The sequence below is a fragment of the Misgurnus anguillicaudatus genome, chromosome 23 (genome assembly GCF_027580225.2).
Source record: "Misgurnus anguillicaudatus chromosome 23, ASM2758022v2, whole genome shotgun sequence".
NCBI lineage: Eukaryota > Metazoa > Chordata > Actinopteri > Cypriniformes > Cobitidae > Misgurnus > Misgurnus anguillicaudatus.
The window spans coordinates 16,735,300-16,755,046 of record NC_073359.2 but is presented as its reverse complement, the minus strand read 5'-3'; the positions used below and the strand labels follow the sequence as shown (position 1 = coordinate 16,755,046).

Below are 19,747 nucleotides of genomic sequence, written 5' to 3'. Positions count from 1 at the left end.
TTTATTCGTGTTCATGGCACGAAATTCAGCTTTTTTACATGCCTTGAGCATGAATGTGTTTTCATTGTGACAAATTTTGCACAAATTTCTATAAATAGTTTTTCTTGTGTGTTGCACGACTTTCTTTTTCGTGTCATTTTATGAATAGTTTTCTCATTGTTTTTTACTCTCTTTTTAACATTGTCACTTGGGGTTGGGATTAGAATCACTTTTAGACATCCTAACACAAACCCCAAATCGAACCCCAAGCGATAATGATTTAAAAATAGGGGGGAAAACAATGAGAAAACAATACACAAAATGACACGAAAAAGAAAGTCGTGCCATGGACACGAGAAACTATTTATAGAAAGTTGTGCGAGTGCCACGACAAAGACATTCGTGCTCAAGGCATGTAAAAATCTGAATTTTGTGCCATGGATTTAAATTTTGTGTGAATATAACACGACTTTCCATGAGATCATGTTGTTTGAAACTGTAGTCTGTTAAGGGGTTTAAGCTCAAACCAAGCTAAAGGCAAACAACATGCAAACCAAGATGAAAGTTTGGATTTCATCGAAATTATTTTAAAATTGTTTATAAGACCACTCCTAAGTAAATCTTTCAAAAAGAAATGTGATTCACAAATGGGCTTTGTCTAGACAAGAAGTTTGGTTTTCATTATTAGAACTAGAATCTGAGACCAACATGGGAAAAACCAAAATTATAAGTTGGGAAAGAAATATGGTGACTTGTATTTGCCTTAAAATATGAAATATTTCAAGAATACTGCCATAGCCACATGTTAAGTGTTTCAATAAGACAAGTGCGAATCCTTATTATAACCTCTTCTTGTTATTAAGCAAACCTCTGTGGAACTGAATACACATCATTCATTAACTTACTAAAAATTGGACAGGGCCACAAGAAGGGCATTTTATGAAATAAGTATGCAATGATCAACACAGGATACCCAAAATGGCACAGGACAATACTCCAAACTAAAGCTACCCTGAGGGTTTTAGTGTGGACTTGCTGTGGGCTTACTGCCCCCTCTTGGTACAATGTGTTATTACAAAAGATGCCATAACTTCATGCTGAGAAAATGAATATTCAAATGTCTGTGAACCAAGCTGATTTTTTTTAACATAAAATCATCCTACATAATGCAAAATATAACCTTGATATCTTTAATATTGACTGAGTACGGTCAAACTTTGATGCTCCTATACTTGAATTGTACTTTAGCTTGGGTTTCACAGACAGGGCGACATTTGCTTATTGACAGCCTTGACCTAAACGGTAAGATATTTACCTTAAGTCCACTTAAGGTAATGCAATGTGCTATGAGCGTTATATTCGGCTTGATACTCAACCCTCAGTCTTCACACACTTGCTATATATAAAAACAAAATGTCTAAAAAGGTGCTTCTTATTTAGCGAATACATACTGCAAATTTGTTTGCAATACACTTTCTTACCTCTAAGGAAACGACATGACTACACTTTTCCCCATGTAGACAATCGACAATACTAATCGGGAAAAAAACGACCAAACGAAAACATATTTCCAATAGCATCCCTATTCACTTTGTGAGCAGGTTAGCTAGCATCTCAAAGGATTCATCTGACACTATCTGTCTAAGACAGCACAAGAGTCCAACACTTCCAAACACGTCAGAAAACAGGCAAACGGGTAGATATACAGTACGTCAAAGGGCGTTAGCAAGCTTCCTTTCAACAGCATTCATAACGTTTCAACGTTTCAAGCCCCCACATTGCAGCTTAATGCGTGATTAATGCAATCTCGGCAACGTAACCGCAGACGTGCATTCGGACGCTATCGGCGATCCCACTCTAAATGGATTACGCCGCAGTCACGTTTTCAAATTTCCAGTTGCTTTTAGCCTCAGATTTTCAGCCGGGGGGCCAAAGTGCTTCCGACGTGTTATTGTGAATTGTAGCTTTAAAAGGTGAAAGATTTTAAGAGGGAGAGAGTAAGCATGGAAAAAACAAAAAGGGTGCGAGTTTAACACCATTATTACTGAAGGGTCGATGGTCCATTAACAGGTTTAACACCATTTTGTAGACCGTTTCCACCACGAGCATAAGAAATATACAATATATATATATAGATATATACACACACGCAGGCAAGAAATAGTGTAACTAATATCAAATCAAGCATCCGTAACCAACAAAAAAATGTGAATTGGTATAAATACATACATAAAGCTGCTGGAACAAGTAGCAAGAGAAAAGACAGGAAGATATAGGGATCGTGAGAAAACATAAGGAAAGAAAACAAGTGCCTCTGCTCTACGTCGAGCTTTGGGTGATGATTGGACTAAAGAACGGATGCGGCGGGCGTCTAGTCAGACTTGTCTCCGTCTTCCTCACGGTGGCTGTCGGAGGTCTCGCGCGTGCTCTTGTCCTCCTTGGCTAGCTGGGCCTGAGAGGCGAGGATGCTGGAGAGCGAGAAGAGGCCGGAGCTGGAGGTGACGGCCGGGAGACCGGCGGGTTGGCTGAGGCCGAGGGGGAGAGGGGTCATGGGCAGCGCCAGACCCTGCAACTGGGAGAGCTGGTGAGCCTGAAGCTGCTGCTACACAAGAGGAGAAGAGCGCTGTTAGTTACTACGTTGCTGTAATTATTTGTGATTTAAGATTCTGAATTAAGTTCTAGGTGCTATCTTTAAAAACTTTTAAATTAAGTAGCCATGAATTTCATTTTATTATAAATAGACATTTTTGTAAATATTTACTTGCACTCAGGTCGATCAAACACGATGGCTTTCTTTGTAACAAACAAGAAGATTTAAAAAAAAAAAGTTTTCTGTTTTGCACTTTGAAAACAAAATAAAATTGTTTTGTCTTTAAAATCTTTTGTATGTTTTATGTATACACACACAAACTGATATTTGCATTGATTTTATAAGGCTATGCTTTTCTTTGCTTTGTATAGTTTTTATGCCTATGAAGCACACTAAAGAAAAATGGGTAACACTTTACAATACAAGGTGGGACTTGTAAACATTAGTAAATGCATTAACTAACATGAACAAACATAAACAATAGTTTTTAACATGTATTAATTCTTGTTAGTTAATGTCAATAGACGGTTTCATCGGATGCACGTGCATTGACCATAGACTGTAAAAAAGATGGACGTGGTGTCCGTGACGTCACCCGTTGGTTTCTGAAGATCGTTTTTTAAGCTAAAGTAGGCGTTGCCTACCGTCGCCATCTTGGCTGCGCGTCATCGCGCATCACTCGCGGATATCCAAAAATGGTTAAAGAGGCGGGGCGTGGGTAAAGCTGAGGTGTCTCGTTGCCGAAACTACGCCCACCTAGCTCGACTCTAGTGACTGAAGTGGGAGTTCACCGCTCTCTCAAGTGCCCATGCCCTTAATTATTCAGAACTTTAAAGCTTAATATAATTTAAACGGAGGAATTACAAAAAAATTCACCCCCCTCACAGTTATCATGAAGGGCAAACTTAGCTATAGACGGTTTCATCGGACGCACGTGATACACGTCTGGATCCGAACCTTACTTCGGGTTTCGTTTTTTTAATGGTCTGACTAGTTGCTAAACTGATCTCTTGAACAAATGCCTCGTCGAAAATACCAAATGTTTTGGTTTCCAAGGTAATCTATGTGTTGTTGTTTTGCTTGTTATATAAATAAACTACATTTAAAGTACTTTGTTGTCATTTATTATTAGCGGAGTTTAACGGAAGTTACGTGCGTACCGCGACAGCCGCTTGTTTATGTTGTTACTGCTGAAACCGTCTATACAGACCAAAAACTATTTTTGTACCAGGCTGTAAACATATTATTGTCTACTGTAAAGTTGGCCATTTTAACATGGAGGTCTATGGGAATTGATTCCTTTTTGGAGCCTGCCTCTAGCGGCCAGTCGATGAATTGCAGTTTAAGTCATTTCCATTGCCCCTCGGCATTGATGCGATTACGCGTCTGGTCGGAACTTTACTTCCGTATTCAGTTTTTTTTCAATGGTCTGACTAGTTGCTAAACTGAACTCTTGAACAAATACCTCGTCGAAAATAACAAATGTTTTGGCTTCCTAGGTAATCTACGTATTGTTTATTTTGCTTGTTATATACATAAACTACTTTAAAAGAACTTTACAGGGCTCAACATAAAGGACTGCTCGGTGGCCCGGGGCAAGTGTGAGAGATGTTCGCGCCAGTAAAAAGTATTGTCACGTGCCTGATTGGGCCAGTGCTTCACCCTCAGTCACTAAAATATATTTTCATCAGTATATATTATTTAACATCTTGGAAGCAGACATTTACTTGGGTAAAACCCGACAAAAGGCACGATGCAATATTTTGCATAATTTGCTGCAGTTTACAGGTAAAGTCAAAAAGTTGGGAGCCTTTTTTTGTTGGAACATGTCTGTTGTATGTATACAATTGTATTAGACTATTGAATTATTATTTTTAAATATGTGACACTGACTTTTTTATTGGGACCAGTGAAAATCTGAACCACTGGCCCGACTGGGCGTGTATAAAAAAATATTTGCGTTGAGCCCGGCTTTGTTGTTATTTTTTCTGAGCCGAGTTTACCGGAAGTTGCGTGTTGACCACGAAAGCCGCTTGTTTATGTTGTTACTGCTGAAACAGTCTATCTATTCAATAATTCATGTTAATTCATGGTAATTCATGGTGCATTAATTAATGTTAACAATTACGACGCTTGATTTTACAAATGTATTAGTAATGCAGAAATAACATGAATAAATAAAACTAAATTTAATAAATGCTATAGAAGAAGTAGCTAAAGCATTAACTAATTGTAACCAAATACAACTTTATTGTAAAGTGTTTATTGAAAAATTAAATGAGCAAAGATGAACTCAGTCATGGAGAGCCATATAAAGTCATCAATGAAGTGCCGTAAACATTGCCACGAGCACAGCCTGTAAACCTGTGTGTATGTGCCCATACATCACTTACCCGTATGATGGAGTTCATTTCTGGTGGGGTGACCTGTTTGGCTCTCTCTATGGCACCCAAAACCTGCTGCTGGTGCTGAAACACATGCGCACACACACGTTGAAAGATATTAGCTCTGAGAAGGATTTCATTACATTATAATCTTCCTTTAAAAGATGTGCCGTCTCATTAAATTTGGTCCACATTTATTTTCATCTGAATTAATTTAATAAACAGTAACAATAAAAATGTAACTGGAGGGACAACACTGTAGTTGAAACAAAATACTACAGTTTGGGATTTTATTTGGGACAAGACGATTATGTAATACACTTGAAGAACTCAGATGCAAAAGCTGTCAAAAATGAGATGATATTGACCGAATGCTCTCGGCACATGAATAAAAAACGAATGTGGTAGCCACATGCATCACAGCTCCTCATATGATGTGGTTAAAATTTTACATTTGCAATGTTTCTAGTTGTATCTTTAGTGATTTTGCAACTTTTTACGGTCTTGTCCAAACAAGTGGATTTTTTTTTGAAGTAGAGGATTTTGCCAAAAAAGTTTGCACTTAGAGGGTTTTGCAGTGAAAGAAATTACTGAACCTAAATAGAGGCTGATAAAAAATATTAATTTACAAGAAAATCATGTCAGACGCACTTAGCGTACTTTCCGGACTATAAGCCGCACCGGAGTATAACCCACATCATTCAAAAAAGGGTCATTAAGACAAAATAACACATAAGTCGCAGTGGACTATACGTTGCGTTTATTTAGATAATTAATTCACAAAATCCAAGCCGAAGAACAGACATTTAATGTGGAAAGGCAAGTTATTCAACTAAACGAAAGCAGACAGCAGGCTGAATAGATGTCTGTACATTAAAGTAATATTATCAGTTATTTCAACGATAAACCATTGCATACAGAACTTACCTGGAAGGTTGAATAGGCTAAATTAACCAAACAAGCCAACTAGCGTGAAGTTCGCATACTTGTCATTCCACATTACTGAATACATTGATTTACATAAATACAGAAGCAGCATATGTCGGACTCTCGCGGCTGTAGACGGTAATGTGGTCTCTTGCCTCATAAATGTCAAAATTAATTCATACTGACTTACAAGGTGCACCTGACTATAAGACGCAGCACCAGCCAAGTTATGAAAAAAATGCGGCTTTTAGACCAAAAAATACGGTAGAGGGTTTTGCATCTGAATTGCATTTGTTGCTATTAAAGACACTGAAATAATGCACTGAAATGCAACTAATACATCACAATTTATGTGTTTTAAAGTCTTTAACATAATGCCAATGTCGTTTACACCAGTGGTTCTCAAAATTTATCGGTGTGTGGCTCCCCTGGGTACGGTAAAAATAAATTTTTTGATATGAAACATTCTAAAACTTACATTTTTTAAATGCAGGGTGCATGATTTTTGAAAAACACTTTGGAAAAGGCAGTTGGGCCGAGTACCAAAACACACTTGTAGCCAATCAGCAGTAAGGGGCGTGTCTTCTAACCAACATCGTTGCCTGTCTTGCATATGTGTGGGGCAGGTCTATAAAAAGAAAGTCCAGATTCTATTGGGGTAGGGGCGTGTTTGTTTAGGTGATTTCAAATGTCAACATTGGCTTTCAGAGATCATGCACCCTGCCTTTAATTAAACAAAACTATTTAATTATATAGCGTAGTGCTGTTGGTTAGTAGCCTTATTTTCTGAGGTTTAAAGGCGGAGTCCACGATGTTTGAAAGCCAATGTTGATATTTGAAATCACCTAAACCAACACGCCCCTACCCCAATAGAATCTGGACCTTCGGTTGATAGACCCGCCCCACACATACGCAACCCGGCAAGGATGTCGGTTAGTAGACACGCTCCTTACTGCTGATTGGCTATAAGTGTGTTTTGGTAGTCGTCCCGTCTCCTTTTCCAAAGCGTTTTTCAAACATCGTGGACTCCGCCTTTAATTAGACAGTACATGTATTTTATAAAATTTAATAAAACTAGGGGCCCCCTTGGCCCTCCCTAGGGTCCCCAGTTTGAGAATCACTGGGTTACACTGGTTACACATTTAATTGTGTGAAACAATGCTAGCAGTACTAACAAACTAATTTTAAACATGGTTGGCAGGGTGTTATGCTGCATGACTGAATGTTCTGGTAAGGATGTCATCTCTCTCTCTGTACCTCTTGAGACAGGTAAGGCAAGACCTGAGCGCAGATCCCATTTAATCTCTTCACAATCTCCGCCTGTAGGGAGAAACACACACACACGCTCAGCAAAATCTTCCCTTTGTCACAAATCCCCATAGTCACATGGCTCCCAAAATATCAGTAGTCCACTGCAAATACGATTTTATGTAAACACAAAATTCTGAGACCACTACAGCATTTTTCTTCATAAATTGCGTTTTCTTTAAATCTACAATAATCGTGCAACTACCAAAAAAAAAATTTAATATTCATGCATGTTGCATTTACGTGACGTGCATCATTTTAAATATCGTTGACACTTCAGACAGAGGTGTGGTCTGGAAACGGTGATTTATCAGAGTAATAAAAAGCCAGCGAGAGCTCGGCAGAGAAAAAAAAACATGTGCAAGTGAGACAAAAAGAGAGGCAACAATAACCCTGTTTTAAAAGCATGTCGTGCTGACACTTCATGTATGCCATATCCTGGCATCTCTTATTCTGTGTATATTACGCTTTCTATCTCTGTGCTGGCTGACTTTTTAAAAACATACTGTATATCACCTGTTTTATTTAAAGTGGCAGAAAGATAAATTGTCTTCAGTGGACTGGGTGCAGCGTTTCAGACTGTCGATCGCCACTGCCATTAGGCATCTCTCAATTAGTCTGTGCGCTACTAATGGCTAGAGTCCATCTGATGTATAAAGATTTAAGGGCTAGACTCATACTTTGTTATCAGTCGTATGGTATTATTAAAGTCAAAGTGTATAATTTCTGTACTGTTAATAAATCCAAAAGGAACTGAGATTCGCATGTTTGAGTGGCTTGATATTATTGGCTTAAATTACAGGGTGAATTTCGGGTGGTGCTACCTGTTCAAGCAATTTTTCGCTAAATCTGTTCAGTGCAGCTAGTCAACTAGTCTAAACTAGCCTTACCAATACTGTATGTGCACATTTTATATGACACAATTCAGAGGCTTAAAAACAAGATCACAATTAAGGAGCTATTTAATAGACCCCTTCACGGTTCACATCACAGGCGGTTCCCACTGCGCATGTCGGGGTCAGAAAGCCATTACAGCAGATTGAGTTGCGTATTATTCGGTATCGTCAAAAATGCCTGCTTACGTCGTGGGCTATGAAAATCGCACCAGGTCTTCCGTTAAGTTTTCGCGATTCGTGTAGAATCTCAAAAAACAAAAAAGACAACATCTGCGGCTGCAAGCAATTAACATGCAGACTGGAACAATGCAAATATCAAAGAGGCTTGTGTTTGTAGTGCTCACTTCATTTGAGGTAAGTCATCATTTTTAAGCCCTGTTAGCTTAAATTATAAAGCCTGGATGGTATGAACAGTTTGACCCCATGCTGCACCCAATAGTCATTCAATGTTTACAAACCTTGAAGGGGTCTATAAATTGTTTTCCATGACAAATAGATTTTTAGTATTTTGGCGTCATACTTAGCGCATGATACAATACACATATTCAAAACGTACACAATAAACAAAACAGATTTTTTCAGATTTGTTGTTTGCATTTATGCATTTGTCAAACGCTTTATCCAGTGCGTTACAAGGTTTACATTTTATCAGTATTTCTGTTCCCTAGGTTCGATCCCATGACCTTTTGCACTGCTAACGCAATGCTCTACCACTTAGCTATACAGGAGTCAAACTTACCTGCTTGTGCATTTCAATGTTCAGCCCATAGGACATCTCGTAGTACTGCAGAAAAATACAAACAACAAATAGAGTATTACAAATATTATTATTAATAATAATATTCATTTAATTAACCTAATATCCAGGACTCTCTAGTGCAGGGGTCTCCAACCTTTTTGTGAGCAAGGGCTACCACAACGGATAAAACAATCTGGATGGATACTTTTTTGATAGTCTATTAAACTTTATTTATATTAAAATATTTTATTTTATTTTACTTGTTGAAGTTTTTTCATTGTTTAAAATGTTAACATACATAAAGAAAATCTAGCCTACTACACACTATGAACTACTAACAAAAGCTAGCTAACTGCAGTGGTTATATTTTTAATGAACGCTAATGTAACTATCAGATGATATTTAATCCTACAATCAGATTGGTATTTATCTGTATTTTAATAAAAAATATTTTGTTCATGTTCAACTGAAGTAAGGACGTCATATACATCTGGGATGGTATGAGGGTGCAGCAAATTATATTATTTTCGTGACTGGGTGAACTATTCCTTTAAATAAAGATCTAAGTTACACTCTAAGAATGGATGTGTTAAAGGAAAACACAACCATTTTCAATATTTTACTATGTTCTTACTTCAACTTAGATGAATTATTACATACCTATCTTTTTTCAATGCGTGCACTTTTAATCTTTGTACAGCACTTTTTGAATGTGTTAGCATTTAGCCTAGCCTCATTCATTCCTATGGCTCCAAACAAAAGTTTTATTTTGTGCCACCATACTTACTCGTGTAACTAATCATGTAAGAGTCTTTAAATAAAGAAAACATGAAAGTGTTTGGTGGCTTCTAAATTCATCCCTGTTTTGAGCCATAGAAATGAATGGGGCTAGGCTAAATGCTAACACATTCACGATGCACTGTACAAAGATTAAAAGTGCACGCATTGAAAAAAGATCGTTATGTATTAATTCGTCTAAGTTGAGGTAAAAACATAGTAAAATATTGAAAAACGGTAGTCCTAAAGCTCCCATAACACAAGCTGTTTATGTGTATCTGATGTTAATCTGGAGTACCTATGAAGAATGTAATATTACTCTATATCTTCAAATAGCCTTTAGTTTTATCAGATTTATAAAAGACAGATCAGCTTAACAGATTCTTTCGGATGACGTACGAAAAAATTCGGAAGAAGGAGTTACGAGCTGCGGGAGGAGCGATTCACGAGTCATGCAACACTTTATACAACACTTGGTAATTAATGATTCATTACATGTTCGTGTTTCGTTTATATAATATCCACTTACAGGCCTATTTCCAACGTTAAACAAACACACACGCAAAACTCCGCCTCTACCCTGTATAAACAATCTATATCCATTGTTTCCATAAGGCTGGCTTACTTCTCCTAACATCCAAAAACACTCGTCTTCTTTCGTGCCATTGTTGAGTCTTGATATAAAACAAAACTTTCACGTGAAATGATGCCCGTGACTTCTAGCGTCCTCGGTTCTCGCTCTCCCGCTGATTGACGTGTGGGCATGGTTTTCCGGTGCCCATAAAAATAAATGATACGTATGGTTTAGCCCTGATACGGATCAGCTGGATCCGTATTCGAAAAAAACTTTCTGAAACTTGTACAAACCCTGGCGAAGTGCATTCGGCACAAAAATACTCTGTAACAAGTTTAAACTGATCTAACTGCGATAAATTGATTTTAATGTCCACTGTGTAGATTTTTTGGGCGGCATCTTGTGGCGAAATTGTGAAATGCAACTAACGGCTCAGTTCACAGCTCACCCCTCCCTTTCGAAACGCATAGAGAAACTACAGTAGCCGCCACAGGACAAACACGTCATCGTTTGAGACAATGTAGTGACGAAACGCGCTCTATAGAACATTTGGGGCTACTGTAGAAACATGACACCGACTTCCATCTAAATCCTGTGGTGTATGTAGATAAAAACGTCTCATTAATAGGTAATCGAAATAATACAGTTCATTATGTTAAGTCTTCATACACCACTAATAATATAGTTATGCATATTGCATTTCTGTCAAGAGATCCTTCTAAAAGTTACACAACGCAAAGAATGAACCAGAGCAGATTCACAAAATTGGACTGCGTAATATCACATGGATAAGAGACATTAACAGACATCCCCTTTAAAGCCCTGTGCACAATACAACGTGACATGTAGCTTGAAGAGCATTGCTGTAAAAGCTACAGTATTTACAGTAAAAGCTACAGATCCGATGCTCCAGAGAAGGAGCAAGAGTTAGATCAGGGTCGGCTTTTGCAGAGCAGCAGTAGGTCCCTAAAGCAATTACCACCCACGCAAATCGGACACCCACCCCCCCATCATCCAGCGGGTGCGGACGTAGCGGGGAACCCGATAGCCTATTAGAGGGAGGAGGGGAGAGCGCTGGCTGATGCGTGTGAGAGCGACGCTGCACAGATTAAATGAGATTAAGCCGCTCGATGGATCAATTAGAGGAGGAATATCAGACGGCAACACGGGGCCCGGGGCTGGAGGCAATGAGGTTAGAGGGGGTCTGGGGGATGGAATGGGGGGCATACAAGATGGTAATAGAGCAGAAGAAAAACAGGAGAGGGAGTGAGACTAGGCTCCTGTTAGGGCACATCTAGCCTGAGGCTCATCCCTCTGGAGGAGACCGCATCCTGTGCAGACTTACCATGATGTAATGACGTTGCATTTCTGACTTCTCGCTGGCCAGCTTGTCGCATTCGAGCTTCAGACTAGAGAGACAAAACAAACAACACTGGTAAAACATTTTTTAGGGTTGGTAATACAGTTTGCAGGTTTTTGATAGCATATATCTTCTTTTTAAGACTACCCCTTTTCATTTTCAGGGACAACAAAGCCATGAGCACCATAGCTCAATGTATCCTGAGCACATTATGCCATAGCTCTGCTTTGGAGATGTTTCATATCATCAGATCCAGACACCCAACTGGGCTCACTAGTGTTTCTTTTGTTCCCAAAGCAAACAAAGATGTGGAATTTCCATCATTGTGAAAAAACGGAATCAATTAGCTGTTCCATATGGAAAACAATTACGCTCGGCATCGGACTGGATTACATCCAGTGTTCATATGAAACAAGCCAAGAAAAAGTCTACCATATAGGAACAAAGTGACAGCAGCCATTAAATTCAATACTAGAGGTTTCTTTTTCTTTTGCGAATGACAACTGCTCTGTGTCTCTTCATACCTCTCCAGTCTGCTGCTTCCACTTATCCCAAAAAAAGAAAAAAAAAACTGCTGCTATGACTGTGTAACATATATTGGGGGTTGTCATGGTGACCATCCTCCCTGCTGCCAGGCTACCTGTGATTGGCCGTGCCAGCCACTGATTGGCCGAGACCTCCTGAAGGCACCAAAAAAAAAGACGAAGACACGTTGATGGAGTTTTATTGCCGTTCCTTTCCGCTTCCAAATCGCTCCTGCTGTCATTCTTATTTTGATTTATGTATTCCCTGATCTATTTATGCATTTGGAGAACAGAGCGACAGCTCGGCTAGACTCTGGGGACCGCCCGCAGTACATTTCTTTTAAAAGCCTAGAAAAAAACGACTTGTCTCGTGCATCTCAATTGAAGTCAACGGAGGAGAATCCATGCGCTGAATACACATACAAAATGTAGGGCCTATTCTTCTGTGTATCAGGGTTAAATGAGGGTTCGCTTGTTGTCATGGGGATAGGGAGGGAAAGACATGTTGCCTTAAAAACGGGCCAGTAGCTGAGCCTTTGTATCTTCCCGGTGCACTTTAAAGAGTCTTTAGTCTGCGTCTACAGAAGTCAAGGCATCAGATAATCGGCATGGGAATGAGGCATTAGATGAAAATATAAGCCAGCTAATAGTAAGTTCAGTCGCGTGGCTTTGTAGTGTCCTTCCTTACTGTGGGTTCACATCAGATGCGAGTTCAACGATTTGCGCGAGTAGATTACATACAAAGTCAACGCAAAGACGCGATAAGACGCGTCCTCGCGTGGGCCGATGCCAATGGGGGCATAGGGCGGCACGTTTGCAGCGAAAACACACGCTTTTCGTCTAAAACGTGTCTTCGCCCAAGTTGAAAATATTCAACTCGAGCAAAAAATTCGCATGACACGAAGTTAAATCCCGCGAGTAATCTAGAGCAAGTAACACGATGTCCCATGTTTGGTGTGTACGTAGCATTAGAGGCGATTCACATTTCACAGTATGCGTGCTCATAATCGAAGCGGCCGCTCGTTTTTTCCAGGCACGTCCACAAAGCATCGAGTTAAAAACATTTCAACTTTTCAGAATGACGCAAGCACACTGCAGGTCATGTGACAAGAACCAACCGACAGTTGTGTTTTCCGCGCGGTTTTACAAGCGAAATATGAACCGCCCCTTAAAGTAATGGTACACGCCAAATGGAAAATTTAATTTGCTTACACTCATGTTGTTTCAAACTTATGGCTTTGTTTTTTAGTAAAACACAGGAGCAATTGTTAAGACTTTGCCCATTCTTATCCATGCAAGTGAAGCGAATGGGGACTGGAGCTTCCTCGATCAAAAAGGATGCAAAATCACATGCAAAAATGCACATGCAAAATTGTGATACAAATGTCTAAAGTCATATGCCAGTTTTGTGTGAAAAATACAGTGTTTTTGAGTTAAACAATTTAATAAATTGGCTAATTCAGTCCATTTAATCGGTCTAAATGTTTTTTACACAAAGCTATCATTTAGCTTCAGAAAGATTTGAACATTACACATGAGATTACTTTAAAAAGTGCTGCGTCGTTTTTGAAGTTTGAAAGTCTAAAGGGGGTCACACACCGTACGCGCAGCTCAGCACCGCGCAGTGGCGTTCTAAAAATAAATCAAACACATTGTTTTCTATGAGTATACGCACACCAGCTTTGACTCAAGAAGTTGCTCAAATCCCTGTTGTGCCACTCACATAGTTTAACATAAAATAACATCATATTTGTCTCAAATCATTAACGATTAACATTGGCTGCTAACGTATATTTCGCATTTTGAAGTAGACGCTATCTGACTAAGCTCGCGCTATTTAATGTGCACTTCTGGTTTACGATAACTCTAAGTTGTCCTAGACGCGACTCGACGCGGCGGTGCGCGTCCGGTGTGCGACCCCCTTAAGTCATCACTTTAAATGCATGGGAAAAGACGATCAGTAAAATTTGTCAAAATTAAGTCACAACAAACAGGCTTTGGAACAACATGAAGGTAAATGGCAGCATTTTCATTTTTCGCTTAACTGTTTCTTTAATGAACAGTTTTCCAAACTGGGGTTTGCAAACCTATTACAGAGAGTTTGTGACTTGATGAATTTTTTTTACAAGTAAATCATAACAATTTAAAGAAATAAATAATAAATTATTTATTTATATTATTGTTATTATTCTGTACACCATCATTGCCATGTGACCATTACACACAACATTATATCATATCATATAACTGAGAGCTAATAATATGTGCCAATAAAAGAAAATGACCAGAGTAGGATCTAATAACAGGTAATAATGACAATACCGATGCAAAATAATACTGATTACACATGCAAATGTGCTATTAAATATAAATAATTTAGGTCAAGGGGGTTCGTCTGACCAAAACATCCAAAAACCCCTGTTTTAAGGAATTGAAAGTGTAGGTGCATACCTGTGGTATTGTGCTTGAAGGAACTGAAACTCATCCTTGATGCGATCGCACGAGTCTGACGTCGTAAACTTCAGCTGCTGCGATGAAGCCTGCAACAAAACACATTCACGGCCGTCAATCGCATTATTCAAAGCATGTACATCACAGCATCAGCTGGACATCCAGAACCACGTGCATGCCAACATTGGTGGATTCCAGCCAAAACAGGCTAGGCTTTCAAAATATAGGGACTTTTGCAATCAAGTGTGAATTCACCAAAATGTATCAAAAGCACCACATCAAATTTTGGAGGCTTTCCGCGCCATTCAAACCCCATAATTCAGAACACATCTGTCATGTTTGAAGCTCGATGTCGCCAAGGTTTTGAATTACGTGTTTTCTGCTTGCAGGCAAGCTTATTTCCCTTGTGTGGAGGCCACAACTGCAGGGGAAATGCAGATGTTATTGGAACGGTTTTTGCACTTTTCTGGGTGGATTTCGTCGACCGGGTGATATGCTGGCGGTATTCCCAATGAGCAACTGCCATACTCACATTTTGATAAATGCAAGCCTTCCAGCTTTTATTGTAATTCCTGCAATGCCAAGAAACGAAACCTCAATACAATCGCAGCTTTGCCGACTTTTCACATTCTGGCTACTGTAATTGAATTTACAGGAATCTGCGGTATTTTTAAGTGTTGGTACATATGCGTCAAATTGACATCTTTGTATGTAGCATCACATCTTAATATTCAACAACTGCCAGTTATGCTGCAAAAAAAAAAAAAAAATTCGAACTATGATTTGAATGTGATGCGATAGAAACAATGTCAAGAGACCACGCTTTTCGTTGCATTGCTGGCTACAAAAAATTACAACGCTAATGAAAAAAACATTTTATGAGCCAGAATACGATATATTATATGATAATATGAATATTTCACAGAATAGGAAAACATCCGACTCTGACTCAAAATAAAACAAATTCAAATATTTTGTCCTTGAATCAGAGTTTCTGAAATCAGTTTTGGTCAGTAAAAAGTCCTTATCAATGAGTTGTTTATAATGTGCAATGTGCATTTAAAAAAGCAACACTCGCCAAACAAAATCATTCAAAATATCCTTTATTATCATGAAAATACTTGAAACTATTTGAAGAACGGCGATATAAATAATCTTATAGATTAGTGTTTGTAATGTTACTTCTACTGTGACACAATTGGAGTTTCTGCACAAGAGTGCCCTCTGGCTTTTGGGTGTGCTGGGATTTCACCGTAATTCAATAAAATTCATTAATTGAGAAAACGCGCATTTGCATGATTAATCGTTACCGCCCTACCATAGACATTGCTCTGGTGCTTATTTTTAAGACATTTGATAGGTCAGGTGTGCGTTTATCAACGAAATAATGCATATCTGTGGAAAATTTCTCAACCAATTAGAATAAAGCATTCAAAACCCCCGTGGTATAAAGAGTTATAATGGTCATACATCAGCATCTCTTCTGAACAGTCAAGTGCCTGAATCATGTTATTTTCCAAATCAACACGTTCTTGACTTCTCTGGAGTGTTTGCGTGTTTCCGTTTCGAAAAACCCGAGCCACTCTGTAGGTGAGAGCTCGGGGGATGAAATTCTCTGAGCGTGCGGTACACGCGAACTGACCTTTAACACAAACTGCGCACTTACTCCAAACTCCTTCCTTTTCTGCCGCCTATGAAAGAGAAGCTTGTGTCGACGACGGGCACTTACTGCTCGAACACTCTGCCTCGTTCAGATGGTGTTAACAGTAGCTTTCGCATATCTGCGTAGCCACAGGAGATATGGTTTCCTAGGGGAACCCAGTGGAATGGGGCCGTTTGGGATTGGGAACGTTTTAGACTCAATATCCGCCAGCGCAGCGTCCCAAGGCACAGAGATCACGAGTGTTACGTACGCACAATAGTTGCTTTCAATGGCTGCCATGCTCTCCGGCTTGGTTCAACATCACGTCATCTGGAGTTGAACAGTGTTAGCCGTGTGCCAAACAGACAGTGGACGGTTATTACTACATTTAAAGATTTACACTTGCTGTACAAACTTACAGTTGCGTAGACTACAAGTTGTGCTATTAGGAAATGCATATATTAGTAAAGTTTGTTTCATAATAATGTTAAACCTTGCTGCTTTGATATTTAACTGACACATTTGTTTGAAGCAAATTAACATATATTACATAGACATTCTTCCATAAAGTAACCTGGGATAAGATGCCACATTTAATAAAGACACTATCATCAAAAACAATATACAGTGCATTTAAGGGAAACATCTTATTGTGTGTTTTATGGGATTCAAACCTACCCTTGGTGTTGCGAGTGCCTACCAGTTATGCTACAAGAGAAATTAATGCATTGGCAGATGCCGATTCACACCTTACAGGGTTGTGGTCCCTTTTAGTTACCAAAATCTACAGCTAAGCCCTTCTGAAGTAACAAAAACCTTCAACTAATTATTTCAAGATTAAAAGCAAATCCCATATTCACTTTAAAAAAGTGCATGCGCACTCATGCATGCACACACAAGAGCCAAAATATGGGACAATCCCTAATTTGACTGCTTCTGTGAGCTACTCCTTTGAGATACAATTAAACCATTAAAAGGCTTTATGCGCTGGTGGGCAAATCGTGAGTCTTCTGTGGGTAAATGGGATTCATCATTCCTGTAATTTACAGTCGGGCCTCCCACCCGACCGCTTAACAGAAAAAGAAAATTCTTTTCAACCATAATGTCGGTAGTTTCTATTCGTCCCTGAGGATTGCACACAAAGGACAGGAAGTAGTTATCTGAAGAGAAAAAGTACATGCGTGAATTACAGTGGGTGTGCAATCTCTGTGCCAGGAACACAAGAGGCACTAGGACCTGCGGCTAAATCTTAAAGTTTTTACTATGTATCTGGGGACATGTTAGATACAGCACACTACAATACTACGTTTGAAATTTTGTAGTGTATAGTATGTGTCCTGTTCACGGTCTTAAACCAGTGTATTTTTTATTTAACTCAAATTTAATTTTCAAGATCAGTGGTCACCTGCAGAATTAAAGGGACAGTGTCCTGGTTTAAAGGGACAGTATTAAAGGGACAGTATGTAATTTATCAGCAGAAAAAAGCTAATCGTGTTGGGTGTCAGGAATTGAAAGGGCACCTATGTTCCGATTCACGATTTTACATTTCCTTTGGTGTGCAAGTGTGTATTAGTACATGTTAACGATATGCAAAAGGTACGTACTCCAAAGTAAACGATGACGCGAGTTATCGTCTCCAACGAAAATATCTTTTCTTGGACTACAACAAACACACAGATTGTAGGCAACAGTTTACTTCCTGGGATTGGTGATGTAGACAAGACCGACATTATCATAATTCCTCTCGCGTTGGACTCAGCCTGTAAGTTAACTCCTGTTGGCATTGAATTGTGACCGAATCTTTCAAACATGGTAAGGAGTGTCACGATTCCGACTGACGTCAGAGGTATTCAGGCCAATCACAACGTACAGATTAGTTGGCCAATCAGGGACAAAGCGCTTTTCAAATCTATAAGTTTTGTACAAAACCAGTGCATTTCAGGAAGAGAGTGAAATCTGAAACTACTAAATTGTACGGTATGTGGAAAATAATGTGTTTTTAACCATAAACCACACAAACACATTGTATTATACCAAATACACAAAATAACGTTTTTTAGCAATGAAATAGATTCCCTTTCATTTTCAAGATTAGCTACATTCCCACCCTAAGTAACAGCAACCCTCAACCTGCGTTATCCAACTCCCCGTCAATGTGACTGTTTTAAGGTGTCTGTAAAGAGATAATTCATCTTTGATCACTTCAGGAGCAGTGCACCCAAATACAAACAGGAAAGGACGACAGCGGCAGTCAAATTACAGACAAGTAGCTGTAACGCAGCATGAAACATACACAAGAGAGAGCATGAATATCAGTCACAAGTAAGAAGGGCAAAAAGCACAGTGCACACACATCCACCCGGTTGGACAGCATCGAAAATTAAAAGCAGGCGGGTCAAGGTGATTGTGAGATTAAAGCAGTGATTGTGATTGATGCCATGTTGGTTAAGAGCTCGACGTGGGTCAGAGACTCCGGAAGACAGGCCATTACTCCGTACCCTGTAACAAACGACACTGCCATGGGAGGTGAGGTACTGCCCGCAAATAATCATCCCTCAGACAGAACATTCTTGTGGACCTTTGGTCACGCTTCACCAAATTAGTAGAAATAAAGTGTTGATTACGATTCAATAAGTGTCTGTTTAAAACAGTCTATTCTATTCTCACCGGATTTTACGCATGGTACGTTTTGCATAATGCATAAGCTAGTTACAAATAGTGTTGGGCGATATGCCCTATTTTCAGATCGTCCTATCGTCAGCCTGTGAGATCGGCGATACACGATATTATCGGGGGGGGCGGGGCAGTAGTTTACTCTTTTTTTATTTGTTAATTTTTACTCATTATAACAAGTCACTTGATGGGTGGACAAAAAAAACAAGACCGTAAAACACTGTCATGACCGCAACCTTCTTAAAACTGATGCCATTAAAGCGAGCGCGTCATTAAAACCCTATCATGATTACTTAATAACTGTAAAAACATGCATCTGCACACGCACACACACGTGCGCACATACAAACTATTCAATGCATTTATTTAGTGCTGTTGCAGAAGACTACACGTGTCAAGCAGTGGTGCTCTCATGAGGTGCCTTTTTAAACTCATCGGTCCAGTGGAACGCGATCATATTTAAACACAATCATATATTAAACACGAGGGACGTGTTGCACAACTCATTGAAATGCATATCATAAACAGGATTAATACCTAGTGATCTGACTTTGGACAGAGCGCAGCTCTCTGCACGTACGCGAGAGTGAGAGAGAGGCGCTAATATGCAGCGGGTCATATTTTAAACAAAAAGTAAAGTTTGCATCAGCTCGCATGAAACGCATTAAACTGAACAAATAAGGATTACTACTTTAGATTATGTTTAGACTGCGGACAGATGCAAGAGCGTGTGCACGTGAGACAGAGAGAAGCGCAGCTGCTCATGACGCGGCGCGCTGGATTTAGTGGTAGAGAAGGAGACCAAGACGCGCGCATTAAGTGCAGGTACGTGCAAGAAGGAATTCTCTCTTTACAAGCTCTCCGCGTAAAGTGAAGCCCACAAACCCTCATGTGAGGAAAAGCATGCATTGTCGGTGCTAATA

At 39.4% G+C, this 19,747-nt stretch overlaps 1 protein-coding gene across 2 annotated transcripts in view; it reads right to left on the bottom strand.

The window, feature by feature from the left end:
- Positions 1–421: 421 nt before the first annotated feature.
- The window catches only part of tle5 (TLE family member 5, transcriptional modulator), a 30,993-nt gene continuing 11,667 nt past the window's right edge, over positions 422–19,747 (bottom strand). Inside the window, exons 2-7 of one of the 2 annotated variants that reach the window (XM_055217836.2) lie at positions 14,510–14,598; positions 11,520–11,583; positions 8,824–8,868; positions 7,138–7,200; positions 4,963–5,037; positions 422–2,578 (exon numbers count right to left, since the gene is read on the bottom strand). In XM_055217836.2, the coding sequence (XP_055073811.1) occupies positions 2,351–2,578; positions 4,963–5,037; positions 7,138–7,200; positions 8,824–8,868; positions 11,520–11,583; positions 14,510–14,598 (564 nt within the window). In that variant the 3' untranslated portion in view covers positions 422–2,350. Of the gene's footprint in view, positions 2,582–4,962; positions 5,038–7,137; positions 7,201–8,823; positions 8,869–11,519; positions 11,584–14,509; positions 14,599–19,747 lie in introns of both variants that reach the window. The other variant, XM_055217835.2, reaches the window with a different exon arrangement.